Source organism: Urtica dioica, chromosome 8, assembly GCF_054948205.1.
Source record: "Urtica dioica subsp. dioica isolate 48M chromosome 8, U.dioica_male_clone48M_v1_H2, whole genome shotgun sequence".
Taxonomy (NCBI): Eukaryota; Viridiplantae; Streptophyta; class Magnoliopsida; order Rosales; family Urticaceae; genus Urtica; species Urtica dioica.
Window position 1 is genome coordinate 3,510,901 of NC_142763.1, and position 16,780 is coordinate 3,527,680.

The window sequence follows — 16,780 nt, forward strand, 5'->3', positions numbered from 1 at the left end:
TCCGAATATAAGGCACGGTGAAATGAGATGAAAATGTAGATAGAGATCAATTTTGATTTTCCCATAAAATGTTTTGATTTGTGCTAAGAATAACTCGAACCAAGTGTGGCCTAAATGGATAGAGATCAATTATAAAATACTTCCTTTTTTTTTAATCTCTCAGGTTTAAGTTAAGAAAGAATATGATGACATTAATTTATTTTTCCTCCTTCTATACGGGGTACACTTATTCCGTTACCCGTATCCGTTACAATTTTTTTACACGGTATCCAGTCCCGTTTACCAGGTTTTTGAAGTGGGTCAGATAACGGGATACCCGTCGAGTAACCGGGTAAAAAAATGTTGGACCCATTACCTGCTTTAAACAATGGGTACCGTTTACCCACTTACCCGTTTATAAAAATAAAAAACCACCCGATGGTGGAAGTGGACCCAAAAATTCAAGTTGACGATAACCAAGATATATCAATTATATAAAACATTGTATAATAAACTATATTCAAAATGTCTAATAAAAACCGTTACATAAAAATATTAAAATAGTGAATCTCTTAGGAGTTGATCTTTTTTAATTTATTTTCTTATTTTGTACGGCTCAATCTTTATTTTTCAAAAAAAAAAAATTAAATGATCCATAAATTTTTCGATACTGATTTGGGACCGGACGTTTGTCTCAACGTTGATTTGTGATAATTTGAATCGATCAATTTAAATAAACACTTGATAAAAAAAAATTAAAGATTGGACTTAATTAGTCACCACATATAAATTGTAAGAGAACCGATAAAATCTGCACGAGAATGTGCATACAAAATAATTTATGTAACTCATCACCGGTTGAAATAATTGATATTTTTATAAATGATTTAAGCGCTCTTTATTTTCCTTGTTAGATATTTAAATTAAGGGTAAATTAGCAAAATAGCCAAATCAAATCTTTAACATTGCTAAATAGCCAAGGTTTTGTAAATACTAAGTAAATAGCCACTCGGATGACGTGGACGAATCGGATTTTTTTTCAATTCCAGTTTGTGTCCTTTTATCTTTTGAATCCGAAATTTTTTGAATTTTGAATTTTTTTTTCCTGAATTTCAGAGTGATTAAAATTGTGTAGTTAATTTCGGATCTTTATTTTTAGCAACTGAATAATTACGTGGGGTATTTATTCCTTATTTTGTTTCCATATATATATCTGGCGTTATTAATTTCTTTTTTCTTTAATCCGATTCTGTGTGTAATCATCTGTAAATAGTTGTAAATTATAGTGTAATAATCCGTAAATAGTTGTAAATTATAGTGTAATCAGATGTAAATAACTGTAAATAATAGTATAAATAGTTATCACAATAATTAAAGTGGCAGTTTTTTTATTTTTAGGTTGAATATTGATATATTACGTATTTTAAGCAGTTAAGACATTCAAATCTTTTTATTTTAGGCAGTTTAGTTTTAAATTTGAATTATCCAGTCAATCTAAATAATAATTCCCTATTAATTAGTATTTAGTTATGAGATTACGTGTATTTAGTCTTTAATGGTATAGAATATCTGATCAAATATGAGTATATTACGTGTACTAGACATATAAGCTATTTAAATGAGTGTACTGTAAATGAGTGTTAATATATACAACTTTCAGTAAATACTTTGCACATAACACAAAATTTATACCATTTTGAAGTAAATAACCGTATACTATAGTCAACAATATATAAATTTGCAGTAAAAACTGTGTAAATACAATGTCACATTAAATACAGCAACACGAATATACAGAACTATAAATCGCAGGGGGCACAAAATTTGTTAATTAATATGTCTCTACATCTACTTAGGTGTCCCGTAATTTTGATCGGTATTTTCTCTGACCGACTTTCCTCGCCATATTATCATTCTGTGTACACAAGAAAATGAAGATTGTGTAAATATTTGTAAACAACTCATTTCCAGACTATTTGCTAGAATCATGTAAATAGATGTAAATAACATTGTAAATCTCATGTAAATATAATGTAGTCAACGTACAAAAATGGTCGCTTCACAAAATGATAAAACTTGAAAAATGGGTCCGATTTACACAAATTTGTGGGTATTCAATAATCGAATCAACAATTTTTTGTTTTTTTGGGTAAATCTCTTTCAAAATAAAGTAAATACTAATCTATATATGCGTACCTGTATGTATATTCGGTATAACCATACACGACAAGATTTACACATCTAGCCATTTAAAATCGAACCCCCAAATCTTGTATGCAAATTCCTAGGGTTTAAGGCAAAAAACTAGGATTAAAATAAGCAATACACGAACATTAACTATTGACCCTTATTCCCAGAGGAAGAAGAACAAGAAAAAATTCATGTTATTCAATAACCGATCCAAAAAACCATGTTTTCTCTTTTATTTTTGTGTAAATCTTTGACGAAAAATAGTAAATACGAGTTAAAAAAGCAAGAACCTCTACACATGCATACCAGATTTAGATTCAGCAGCCAGATTTCTCGTCGGGGAAGAAGAAAAGATTTTCGTCGGGGAAGAGAGTAGCGTTTTTGGAAAAATTTTGGGAGAGCTTTTTTTTTTATGACCGAGAGAAATGCAATGAAGGTGAGCGGTTTTCAAATAAATGTGTTTAATGACCTTGATTCTCGGAAATCCTGATTTCCTTTGATTTTTTTTTTTTATATTCAGCAGTAATGACGATTGGGCGGGAAACAATATGGGCATTTTCGTAAACTTTGACGTGCAATTAAATACAACTGGCTATTTACTTAATATTTACAAAACCTTGGCTATTTAGCAATTTTTAAGGTTTGAGTTAGCTATTTTGCTAAATAATTGTTAAATTAAACTATTGCAAATTTTCTTCGTACTTTCACAAATACTATTTAACTAATTTTGCTAACACCACCTACCCTTAAATTTATACTATTACATATTTGTATAATTTCATTGTTTTAATTTTATTATTATTATTGTTGACAGAAATGCAATGAAGGTGAGCGGTTTTCAAATAAATGTGTTTAATGACCTTGATTCTCGGAAATCCTGATTTCCTTTGATTTTTTTTTTTATATTCAGCAGTAATGACGATTGGGCGGGAAACAATATGGGCATTTTCGTAAACTTTGACGTGCAATTAAATACAACTGGCTATTTACTTAATATTTACAAAACCTTGGCTATTTAGCAATTTTTAAGGTTTGAGTTGGCTATTTTGCTAAATAATTGATATATATATATATATATATATATATATATATATATATATATATATATTCAAACACAAGAGGTATATTTACTATATAGATGTATTTTTTTTTCATTTAATAATACCCCTACTAACACTCAGAAAGAGATATCCAAATATCTTATCAAATCATATCTACTCAATATTTTAGATATAAAGATCAGTAAGACTTGAATTCTTGAAACTGACAATTTCTTATATATTCGATCTCCTACCTCTAGGACCAAATCACTGAGTGCTCTCCCAAGTACCTCCATGGCACTATTTGGTGGATCTCCAAATCTTCCAATGAGTGTGAGCACCAATGCACAACCGGGCACAATTTCCTCGGCACGACGTTGTAAGAACAATCCAAAGCTTTCTTCGAATTCAACGAGATACGCCTTTTTTACCTCTGGAGGGCTTGCGCTCGTTATGTAAATGTTATCTTTGTTCATTGCCTCTCCTTTAGCACCTACCAATCCTTTCGGAACCTGCCAGTCAATATAGTTATGGATATGGGAAATATTTTTGATAAAAATAAAATTAAGAAAATTAAAACCTATGTATCCAACTAAAAATTTTATCATTTCTTTTTCTCAATTATTAGCTTGAAAATATGTCACGTTTGGCTGCACCAATTTGGTACGTATTTAGATCAAACGATATAAACCCTACTAGTTCACCGAATAAAAATAAGTGGACTATAACTAGTCTATTTGCCCATGCATAGTCGGAAAAAATATATCCTTTTAACTGAATTTGAATATAAAATCACATAGATCATTTTACCTAACAAAAATAAGATTTACATGAGTTACAAAGATATTTTTTGTCCAAAACTTAGACGGATGTTATGCTAAAGTGCAAATGACAAATTTTCAAAATAGTACTAATCTAGTTTGATATTAATCAAGATTACCTTTGGCAGCCAATGTAAACAATAAGAAGAGTGAATGACATGCATGGAATTGTCAGGAAATAGTCTCCCGTAGATGTTCCCCGGCACGCCGGAGAAGAAAAATGGCCCAAACTTGACTCCTTTTTCTCTCTCTAACCACTTCGAGAATCCTAGAAGGGATCGGAAGAGAGTATTGAAGTCATTCCCGGGAAGATCGTTGAAGAAAACCTGAAAAACCGGCGACTTCTTATTCAATCGCCGGCGAGCCTCGTCGATGGCATCAAAGATCTCCGACACTACGTCGAGCGTGTTGGGCCCGGAAGAGCAGCCCAAATCTGCTATTCTAAAGCACTCCGGGAATGTCTCCAAATATACCTTTCTTACGCTCTCTTCAAGCGTCGCCTTTGCTTTAGAAATCACCGCTCTCTGTGAACAATAATGTGCGCTTACGTGTGATCAATTAACGTAATAGAGTGTCAAGATCGTTGTAAGTGTTAATTTAAAAGTATGATTTGAAAATGTACTTTTTAATGGAACTAAGATAGTGATTAAAGTAGTACATACTTGTTGGGATGAATTCTTTGCGTAGCTAGTTTTTCCGAGACCGCCATTCATATGGAACACTTGTTCAACTTCCATTTGATCTTGAGAATATGTGTCTTAGCGCTAGCTAGATTGAATTATTCATATATATATATATATACACGCACATATATGGCTTTGATTTTCATAGATACGACAGCATAACTGCTAACAATACACAACACCAAACTAATAAATATATTTAATTTTTGGAGAAAAATATTATTATAATAATAAGAAAAACTAAATATGGGTGTACTTGTGACTTGGCACTAATCTGATGAATCATACAGCATATATATGTATCTATATTTACACAATACCATGTGAGTTGGATTTATTCAGGTTAGATAAGCGACATAATTGTTAGCCAGCACACCCAACTAATATATATTATTGATTTTTAGGGAAAAAAAATATTTATATAATAATAAGAAAACTAAATCCATATATTACATGTGATTAACACCAATATACGCGTCCGATTCAATGTGTTACTTAATATGGTCATGCGAGTAACACCAATATACGTCCGATTCAATGTGTTACTTAATATAGTTAAATCTATGAGGATTACTGTGATATGTACATTAATGGCCAACTGATCAAAATGTCAAACTCTACAATTTGATTCCCGGAAGTAATTAACCAAAATAACAGAGAGAAGAAAAACAAAAACTCTGAATACAATTAATGTGGTTGCCTATAGTTGGAGATATCAAAGAGATAAAGAGATAAGAAAAGAAAAGGAGATGAAGAAAAAGATCAGGATCAGTTCCTCCATACTACATAATTTATGTATTATGATTAAAATCTACATATAAACAATATAGTTATCATCGGCACTAGCTGAGCCAGCTAAGGACCGGAGAGGGGACAAAATACTAAACTTTTAGAATTTGTAATTTTTATTCTTGATTTTTAACAATTTTTATAATTTTAGACTAAAATTATACGTTATTTATTTTCAAATTTACTTTCTAACAATAATTTCTGGTTCTGCCGCCACTGATCATCGGTACCTGCATTTGAATTTTCAAACGAAAAAAGAAAAAAGAAAAAAGAAATTTCGGTTATCTAGTCAACACTGCTTCTAATTGTTTTCCGATTCTATGAAAATAATTAGGTAATTCATATGGTTCAATTTATATTTTGCATACTGATTTGATAAATATGAAGTTTGAATTCCGTATTGGTTCTAATAATCTCATGGTTCCTATTTCAGATTCATGTTCTTCTTCAAATTAATACAATTTACGTTCAACCTCTTCGTGCTATGTGTGATATATCTCTTGATCGGAGACTAGCTAATATTAGTTCATGGCTATATTGTACTATGTTATATATTGTGATAGGAGATTAAAGTTAGTTCATATTTGACAAGAATTTGTTGCAACTACTCATTTCTCTAGCTAAAATTTCATTTTATTAAAAAAAAAAAATACTTCATAAACCTGCAATAAATTAATTTACTATATTTCATTTTTAGTTAATTAATTTATTGCAAGTTTTGTGGACTATTTTTTTAAATAAAATAAACCTAAATTATTTTTTAAAATGATGGTGAGTTATTGATCTAATTTCCCCCATATTTAATCTATAAAACATGGAAAGAGCTGGTGTAATGCCCACTCGCCAGCCTGGAAAGTAATAATTAAGGGCATTATGGCCCAAGTAATTAAAAGGAAAAAAAATGTGAAGTGCGTTTTTGGCTGTGGAAAATCGCACAGATTAAACTAGATCAACAAGCAGAGAAAGAAAAGAAAGATGAAAAAAGAAAACTAGAATTTGAGATAGTTAGCAAGAGATTCGGTAGTCAAACGACATTTCTTTTAGTTCAAGAGAGGAGATTCATTGCGTCATGTTTGTCATTTCTATTATTGAGGATTACAATATAACTTTGTGGATAAGAAAGAAGATTGAAGCATGGGAAGTATGTTGTGTAGTCAGAGCGTTATACACTTATAAAATACACCTCTTTAAAAAAAAAAAAAAAAAAAAAAAAAAAACTCTATATTCTATTCGATATCTAATTATATTAAATGAGATACCATTGAATTCATGGTATGCTCCAAATAGAGCAATATTTAGGTAGGAGAAGGTGCGCATCATTATGAACGGATTTGACATGATGACAATGATTTTGTCGAAAGATAAGTTTGAAGATTGTAGGCAAAGAGCGGACTTACAAGAGCTCATGACCTGTGTCCGAGGGAGAGTTTTGTCATGGCCAAGCCCATTTATTATTGGGGTTTGACATGAATAAGAGCCCAAAGCCCAAAGTATAATTAAAAGAAAAAGGAATGAAACGTGAGTTTTGGACATGGACATTACACATAGCAAAATGAGATTTGATAATCAAACCACGTATGTTTTGACTCAAAATTTAGAGGAAAGATTTTTTGCATTGTGCTTCATTAAAAAACAAATGTTATAGATTCTATATTCAAAATTAAACATATATCCTTAGCGGGCCAAAATTGAATTAACAATAAGGGAATTTTTTCGCTAGTGGAACTGAAGTATAAATATGCTGAATGTATTTACAAAGCATAAAATCTCCCACTTACTGAATAACCTTTTTCTTTTTTCATGACAAAATTGAGTTTACATGTGAGTGAACAGATAAAGAATATGCTTGATGGAACAGTACAACAATCCACTAAATTATGTGTGAATTGGTTGAGTTTCAAATCGGTATAGAAATTAGAATAAGCATATATTATGTTGGTTGGAGGATGGAATTAGAATATATACCAAATAATAGAATGCGATTTGTTTCATCTATACCAGCGATCGGAAGCCTATTTGCAAATTCTTTATCCATAACATTTAATTTGTTCTGTAAATATTAATACATTGATTATCTTCGTTGAATTTGTTATTTGAAATTGAATATTGATTGTGTGGGCTTAGACAAGTGTATCGATAATTATATAACCAACTTTGTTCCGATCATTTTTTTTTCTTTTTTCTTTTTCCTCTCTCGCAAGTTAGATTAGATGTGGACTTACATATAGCAAAAGTAAGATTATTCATAAATTATTATTATTAATTATTATTAGAAAATTATAGTGACGGACACTAATAAACAAATTTTTATTTAGTTAATCAGTTAACCAAAAAAATTAACATGTATAGTAGTTTCGTAAAATAATTTACTTTATAACTTTGACCAACTTTGAAAATTACAGTGACACGTACCCCCATAAAATAGTTAAAACCATAAAGTTATTTCCTTTTGCAACTAATGCAAGTTATGAAACATCCATATTTTAAGTTGATGATCCTAATGCGCGTACTATTGTGCTTAAATATTCGTTTTTTTTTTTAATCTTAATGCGCGTACTGTTGTGTCCGCTTGATCAGCACCCAAAAACCAATTAAATGTACACTATTGTATGGTAATAATTTAGTTAATGAGTTTTTTTTTTAAATACCTTATGAGAGAGTGAGAGAGAGAGAGATGTACAATATGATAACTACATATCATAATAATATTACACCACAGTATATAGAACAAAAATGAAAAAGTACTGTGTATCATCATCGATCACTAAACTAGTATAGTTCATCACCTGAGAACTCCTCTTCCATTCTAAACCTCTGTTGCCTTGCGATGAAAGCTTCGACTTTGAGCCGAAATTCTTCACCGCTCATCGAATCTTCAGGGTAATAATAATCCAAACACTTCGCCACCTTGTTGTTCATACTCTCATCACCCTTATAATTCACCACAGCCATTTTCTGACCAATCTTTTCCGTCTCTGAACGCTTCAAAACCCTAACCTTCTTCGTCCGCTCCGAAATAACCTCCGAATTGCTTCTCACGAAGCTCTTGATCTCCAAACAAGCCTCGCTCTCCGATCTCTTCACGGAGCTTGTTTCCTTCTCCGATCTCCGAACTGGATGAGCTTTCTGGTTCTTCTCGCTCCGCCTCAAGAACTCGTCGTAGAGATCGTCGACCACGTGTCCCGACACAATTTTAGCGCCTGACCGTTTCGCCGCTGACGTGGCTCGGCCGGAGATGGCAAAGAGGACGACCACGATGAGGTTTCCGAGGACGAAGACGAAGCGAGGGCTGAAGAGAATGACCGAAAACTCCCTGAAGATCAAGCCGGAGTGTTTGAGCGCCGTGAAAGAGAGGCGACAGACGAGGAAGAGGACGGTTAGGGTTTCGACGAGCCTGAACAGGCTCGTCATTTTCCGGCCGAGCTTGTTGTGTCTCAGGATCGCGTTCGCCTTCTCGGCCTTGATGTCGTAGAAGTTGAGCGAGTCCATGGATGTGTATATAGGATTAGTTAGGGTTTATCACAAGATAATACTAAGTAGGGTTTAGTTTAGTTTAGTTTAGTTTTTTTGTATATATCTCACTCGAAAGCTTTGGCGGAGAACATTTGATGAGTCGGTAAAGGAGAGAAGAGAGAAGCTACTATGAAGATAGTAGGTTTAGTGAATATTTTGGCGATTAAAAGCATGGAAACTAAAGATATAACTATATTTTAACTATTTTGGTTTTGGATAGTATTTGTGATTTTTTTCTTCTTCTTTTTTTTTTTTTTTTTTTGGATCTCTCGCTATGGTTTTGAAGATGAGGGAATGTGTTATTGCTCTTTTGAAGTCGTTTATCAGTTATATATAGGCCTTTGGTTTGCTTTCATGGTAGTTAATTTTATGGTTACACGGCAAAAATGCTGAAGTAGAAAGAAGGATATAATATAAAATAATTGAGAATATTAATGTTTGTATAATTCAAATGGGGTATTGAGTCTCGAATATAGAGCTTTTTTTCTTTTTCTTTTTTTTTTTCTTTATCTTTTTTTTTTTTTCCTTTCAATAAGGCTCCATGTGTTCGCTTTAATTATTTCAAGTTTCATGAGTGTAGGAGGCTTTTTGGGTATTATTCCCGTTCCTATTATTCTTTGGAAATTTTATTCTTTAATTTATCCATGCCAAGTGCCAACTCATGTGACAGAAGTTATTTATATCATATAACGGTCTAAAGTCTAGACTCAAATATTGGACTCTAGCCAACTTGCTAAAATCAAATATTCACTGAAAAGAAGATTTATTTTACAGTTTTTAATTAGTATATTAACCCGTCAACTAATATATTGTTTAAAAAATAAATTACAAGCATATACCTTTGGATGGTCTTCACAGTTCACACATAGCTAGTCTTATTATTAAATTAAATTTGGACAGAATAATTCTAATTTTCTTACTAATTTTTGTCTGTAATACCGCATTACAACACAAATTTATTGTTCCAAAATTCTTATTCTAACTTCGAAGTAAATTTGTATCAAGATTATCTGGTCATTGTGATTTTTGGTGAGGATGCTCATCGCATCTTTCTTTACTCACTAAATATTCTACATCTCCACTTTTCAGGTTAATAAAAGCTACATATTTAGTGTCTAAGAAAAGGATATCAAGAAAATTAAGCAAATAAGTGGTATTGGAAATCTAATGGCTAACATTATCATCGTTTTTTCATTAAAAAAAAGTACGTTATCTACGTTTTTTTATTCAAGGATGGTACCTAAGCATAATGCTTAATAGTAAGTGCAGAAAATGTAATTGAGCTGAATTTATTCATTAATGATTTCGAATAAATAGGGTTACACGGGAAACTAATTTCCTAACTAATAAGATCTAGTTAACTAGCTGTACATAGCTAACATCCTAAATAATCACATAAATAAATAAAATTATATGGATATCCAAGGCCGGCCCAAACTCACCCGAATTCATTAAGGTTCTTAGGCGAATTAATATTTTGGGGCCTTTAGATAATCGTAAAAATTCAAATATAAAAATTTAAATATTTTGGACATACACATAATATATGCTTAAAATTTTGGGGTCCAGCTCAATCGGAGGCTCTAGGCACCGGCCTTGCTCGGCTATAGTCTGGGCCGGCTCTGTGGATATCGCTTTAATCTTTTGTACTCTTATTATTATTATTATTATTATTTATTTTGCGTTAAAATCTAATCCTATGTACTCCGAAAATCAGAAGGAAAAAAATGGTTCATTCGGTGTTTATTTTACAAGTAAATTTCTTTTGTGACAATATGTTTTTTTTAATTATTGACTTCATGTGTGTATATAGATATATAGATATATATTATACAGCAGGTATATGTTGATCGTTAGATACGACCTCAGTTTCTGAGCTGAACGGATCAAAAACCTAAGACATGCCGAGTATAGTTGAGAACATCAAAGAAGCTAATAATTGCATATTACTAGTAAAAAAAACATAGAATGTGGCCACGAAAGAAGAGATCGCATGAAGTCATGTAATCGATGGTCACTCCCAAATACACACTTAAGCGAGTTCGATACCATTGTTAGAAGCTCACCAATTTCCAACAACTCTCAATATTTTTTCTCTCTCTAAGATAGATTAATCTATTTTTAGAGATAGCTCATTAAAAAAAAAAAAAAAAAAAAAAATTCGTCACTACACTCAATCTTTTGTTAATCGCGTTTATTCTCATTATTTAGTTATATTAATTATCATAGAGTTTTATCTCAAAATAATAAAACAAGCAGCCTCTTATAAAATTTTTTAAATTTTCTTATCGAGTCCAACAAGTTTATTAATATGAGTTTTTTTTTCTTTTAATCGAAAATGTAAGTTTTTAATTTAATGGAAAGCAAGCTTTTTTTCTTCAATATTTTTAAGGAAGGTGGTAATTATTTATCGAGTGAAAGACAAGTTTCGGAAAACGACATATATATATATATATATATATATATAACATAGATAATAAAGAGGAACTTTCCCCCAACTTTCATCCTGGGGCCGCCACGTGGCGTCGCCAGCCGGCGACACGTGGCGGCTTCAATTTTTTTTTTTCTTTGCCTTTGCCTTTCCGTTTTTTTTTTCTTTTCTTTTTCTTTTTTCTTTGCCTTTCGTTTTTTGTTTTGTTTTTTTTTTTTAAGTTTTTTAATATTTTGTAAAAAAAAAATTTATTTATATTGGTTTTTTTTTTCTCCCTCTCTCATCAATATATTTTGTATAACTTTTTTTTATGTATTTTATAATCATAATTACTGATACTATATCAATAACATACATTATTTTGACTGTATGTTAGTTTTATATTTTCTTTATTAAATTCTATTTCTTTTTCTCTTTGATATTTATTTCCCTTCACCTTATATGTGTCTCCATATTTCATTGAAAAGCGAACGCAAGTCTTATTTACCCATGAAAGTCTAATCAATGTGCAAAATAATTTTTTTGCATTTTATTATTCGTTCATGATTTTTAAGGGTTTTTTCTTAATTATTGTGAACTAATAATGTCTTATCATTGGTCCACGTCAGCATTGCGAGAGTCCACACGGTGGATAGCGTAGCAGCGAAGCAAGCGTCGAGTGGATCACCTGTTAGTTTGTATTTAAGGACCTATGAGTCATTGTAACTGATGATTACTTTTGCTGAATACTTTGAGAGTTGTATTGCTGAGAGAACAAAAGAGAGAGCGTTTGAGAACATTGAGCGATTGAGAGTGAAGATCGTTCTGAGATTGTTTTGAGCTCGATCGTTGTAACCGGAGTTGGTGTTTTCTCTTAGTGGATCGTTTCAGGGCCTCTCACGCCCGAGCTGGATGTAGGATCACATTGATCCGAACCAGGATAATCGCTTGTGTCTCTTGTTCCTTTCGTTCTGCTTGTCTGTTCGTTTTTCTCGCTGAGTTCTTGATTGCTTGCGCAGGAAGTTTCAATCGCGAAACTGGTTTATTTGGTTAATCGTTTGAATCGTTGGTTTATTCCGCTGTTTTGCTCTAACAATTATACTATATGGTTTTTTTTTTTTGAGTTTTTTTCAATCTATTTTGTAAATCTTTTTTTATGTATATTGTTTTTTTTCTCCCTCTCTCGTCAATATATTTTTTATAATTTTTTTTTATATATTTTATAATCATAATTACTGATATTATATTATACTATATCAATAACATACATTATTTTGAGTGTATGTTAGTTTATATTTCCTTTATCAAATTCTCTTTCTTTTTCTCTTTGATATTTATTTCCCTTCACCTTATATGTGTCTCCATATTTCATTGGAAAGTAAACGCAAGTCTTATTTACCCATGAAAGTCTAATCAATGTGCAAAATAAATTTTTTACATTTTATTATTCGTTTATGATTTTTAAGGGTTTTTTCTTAATTATACTATATCGTTTTTTTTTAGTTTTTTTCAATCTATTTTGTAAATCTTTTTTTATGTATATTGTTTTTTTTTCTCCCTCTCTCGTCAATATATTTTTTATAATTTTTTTTATGTATTTTATAATCATAATTACTGATACTATATTATACTATATCAATAACATATATTATTTTGAGTGTATGTTAGTTTATATTTCCTTTATTAAATTCTCTTTCTTTTTCTCTTTGATATTTATTTCCCTTCACCTTATATGTGTCTCCATATTTCATTGGAAAGCGAACGCAAGTCTTATTTACCCATGAAAGTCTAATCAATGTGCAAAATAAATTTTTTACATTTTATTATTCGTTCATGATTTTTAAGAGTTTTTTCTTAATTGTCGATTTCTTTGGTGCCCATTGTTTACGAATCTTGATAACACAAATTAACTTCTACAAATTTTACTTGTTATTATCATTTATAATATGCTAAAATCATTCGCGCGTAGCGCGATGCTAAAACTAGTATATATATATTTTGTAAACAATCCCATGCTAGATTTCCAGGTGGCAGACCATTAGAAGGGCACGTCAAAGCTGGTTTGCTTCCATACTATTTGTCTCATTGTCTTAGCCATTAAGAAAATCCGACGTTAACGTCTCATTTCTCTCTCATGAAGAGACCTTTTCTTTGTGGAGCTAAATTATGCTGTTTTTTATAGTTATTTCCAAAGCGTAGTTAGATCTTTGATAAAAATTTATGCTTTGAAGAAAGTAGCATTTCTGTTAGTCGTGTGCCTTGATAATAATAATGTTCCCTCTCTTTATATGTCGTTTGGACTATATATGCCACTTGGCGATATTCAAGAATCTTGAAATTATAAAGTTGATCAAGTCCTCTCTCTTGTCAATTATAGACCCACTTACAAACCCAAAACCACCCTTTGGAGTGGACCCATGAAACCATATTTAAACTCATAGAAACCCCTTTTTCACAAATTTCGGCTCCACTTTCCTAGGCCATGCAAGATTAGTGGATAAAATTTTGGATGGATCTACCGTTAATAACTTAATTAACTTGCCAAAAGTACTATGTTAAAGAAAGTGGCCCTCGATATAGTCTATAGAATTCAGCAAATTGAAAATCATAAGAGCACTTAGGAGACACATTCTATGAATAATTGAGCCTTTTTTTTTTTCTTTTGAGCACAAAAACAAAAACAAAAAAGATTGAGCCTTTTCTTTGGGCGGCTTTCAATTCAATGGGGCTATAAATCTCTGGGCTCCATTCCCTCCAAAATTAAGATTATTTAAATTGTGTGTGTGTGTGTTTGTGATCGGCCATAAGATTTGTGTACTCGATCTCTCTTTAGATCGAATCCCTAGCTCTTGATACTATGCCACCTGATAAAACATAGATTGGTAAAAACTATAATTCAAGTGAAACAAACTATAATTGAGTTAGTGTGAAACATAGATCGGTGAAAACTATAATTCAAGTGAAACAGACTATAACTGAGTTAGTTTGGAAATTTTATTTCCGTTTCACCGGTCCTTTTTGTTACAGCGTAAGTTATTTGCTTATAATGGATTATATGATTGTAAGTTGTAGCTTGTCAAACAAAATTCAGATTAATATTAAGATTATTCTGTACCGGCAGTGACGGATCTAGGTGGGGATCAGGGTGGACCAATGCCCCCCCTCAATTTTTGAAAATTATTTTTTTAACCTCAAATTTTTATACTTTTTTATAATTTTACCTCTAAATTTTACTAATAATTATGTTTTTGACCCAAATTTGTAAGTTTTTTTTTCAATAATGCCCCTCCTAAAAAATATCTCTCAAATTTGCCCCCCTTTGATTGAAATCCTGGTTCCGTCACTGCCGGCGTGGTCCATGAACTCCTAGTACTGTGGCCCTTGACACTTTTCCTTTGGCATTTAACCCCCTATACTTATTTTGGACATTTTTAACCCCTCAAAGTAATATGTACATAGTTTCAATGAAATTTTTCCAAATTTGAAAGCATACTAATTTTTTAATCCGTATTTTGTGATATCACTAATTATTTCATCATATATTTTAAAATAATATATAAGTAAAAATCTGTTAGGAAAAATCAAATTTTACTTAGTTATCGTTGACGATGTTTTTGGATCAACACTTAAAATCGTCTGTGGTTTGGTCTAAGCTTGGACCTTATGACCGCATGTAGGCTGAGATACGGTGAAATTTTATATCTTCATCATCTTTGTCTCGCCTAAAAAAGATTTTTTCTAATTCCTTTTCGCCTCCTCAATGGTTGCCCTTCGTACTTTATGTGTTCATTTTCGTGTTCGTCATGAACTTCACCTAAGAAACAAGAAATAGGAATATGGGTTCACAGAGGGTTTCTCCCGACACTCAACATTAGTCGAGGTGGTGGGGGTTTGGTTCTCGTCTCGAGTGTAGAGAGAGAAAATATTTCTGTAGGGAGAGAAAGACGGAGATTTTTCAAGTCCCTAGATCGAATCACGGATAGTTCTACGTGTTGACTTCAAAAACGGCGTAATTAGTAGTTATATATTATATGAAATAATTAATGATATTGCTAGAACACACTTTAAAATAGTTATATTAAACATGCAATTTTAGTAGAGATACCAACAACTTTTTTACAATAACTTATAGCATCCATAGTAAGGATTATATATATTTACGACTATCCTCGAGGTTGCGTACTCCTTGTTAATGAAGTTTCAGTTTGCGAGAACACCAATCGAAAAAAGACCACCTCGATGAGGCGCGTGAAGACTTTTCGCAGCTCCATTGTTGCCTCCGACGACCCTTTTGTTGTCGAATGATTGGCGATAAAAGATGGCTTGATCTTCGCAAAGGCAAATCGACGTCTAACGATGAAAGCGGTCACGGGCAACGATTTTCGTCAACGGTCAACTTAATTATCGGTGAGGTCCAGGATATTTATTACGTGAGTTAGGTGATGACGCTTGAAAGTTTACTCCTCGGAAGGGAATAATATTGCCAAGTCTCTTGCTCATGAAGCCTTTATATTTACTTATTACGATGATGTTTTGAATGTCCATTTTGTATTGAATGTTTTATTTCAGTTGATCTAGCTTCTATTTGTTGATGCAATGGAATTATGTTATAAAAAGACCTCAATGAAATATAGTTTCTAAATTTAGCCAAAATAAAATATTGAAGCCAAGTTCTTGCGACTAATCAGTAAGTTCTTTGTTTAAGAAAAAATAAACAAAATTAAAAGTTGGTACACTGCTACATATACCCATATTAATGCGGAATGGAAATCCAGCTAAAATCATCAGTAATGTGAAATTTCTACAATATCCTAATACTTTTTTTTTTACTCTCAACAGTTGTTGATGAACCAAATCTTAATATATAAAAAAAGGTAAATTTTAGAAAGTTCAACGAAATTTTCAAGTTCATGTTTTGCAAATATATATATATATATATATATATATATATATATATATATATATATATACCTTAAGATAATTCCATTCACATATCAACAACTATACAACTTATTAAGCGACTTCTTAAATCCTGATTAGTATAACTAATCTAATCTAACTTCTAAAGAAGTTCGGAGAGAAGATAAGGCATCGGTAATAGAATACAATCTCGGAAAAAAGCTACAAGTACTTTTGCTCAATCAACATCTAATCAGTCTCAATCTTTCATGTTATTTACTTTTCTTAAAAATAGTTTTTTTTTCAAAATATTTTTAAACAGTTGACGCCTTTTGCAGTTCCTTAAATATGTGTATTTTTATTGTTATTTTGTTTCATTTGAAAAAGAATTCAAGCTGGGTGTAATTGGATTTGGATGTTGCAGAGGGAATGGGAACTAATTCTCAACCTTTATTA

The 16,780-nt window shown here is 31.5% G+C and overlaps 2 protein-coding genes across 2 annotated transcripts; both read right to left on the minus strand.

Moving 5' to 3' along the window:
- Positions 1-3,377: 3,377 nt before the first annotated feature.
- Positions 3,378-4,767, minus strand: LOC149387342 (S-adenosyl-methionine 4-1-methyl-2-pyrrolidinyl-3-oxobutanic acid methyltransferase-like). The gene is made up of 4 exons (XM_089622124.1): positions 4,693-4,767; positions 4,150-4,554; positions 3,464-3,721; positions 3,378-3,383 (listed from the first exon to the last, which is right to left on the minus strand). The coding sequence occupies exons 1-4, from the start codon at positions 4,765-4,767 to the stop codon at positions 3,378-3,380; spliced, it is 744 nt and encodes a 247-aa protein (XP_089478250.1).
- A 3,410-nt stretch (positions 4,768-8,177) lies between these two features.
- On the minus strand, positions 8,178-9,372 carry LOC149387343 (uncharacterized). Its single transcript, XM_089624424.1, has one exon. The coding sequence runs from the start codon at positions 8,989-8,991 to the stop codon at positions 8,272-8,274; it is 720 nt and encodes a 239-aa protein (XP_089480550.1). The 5' UTR covers positions 8,992-9,372; the 3' UTR covers positions 8,178-8,271.
- Between the last annotated feature and the right edge of the window lie 7,408 nt (positions 9,373-16,780).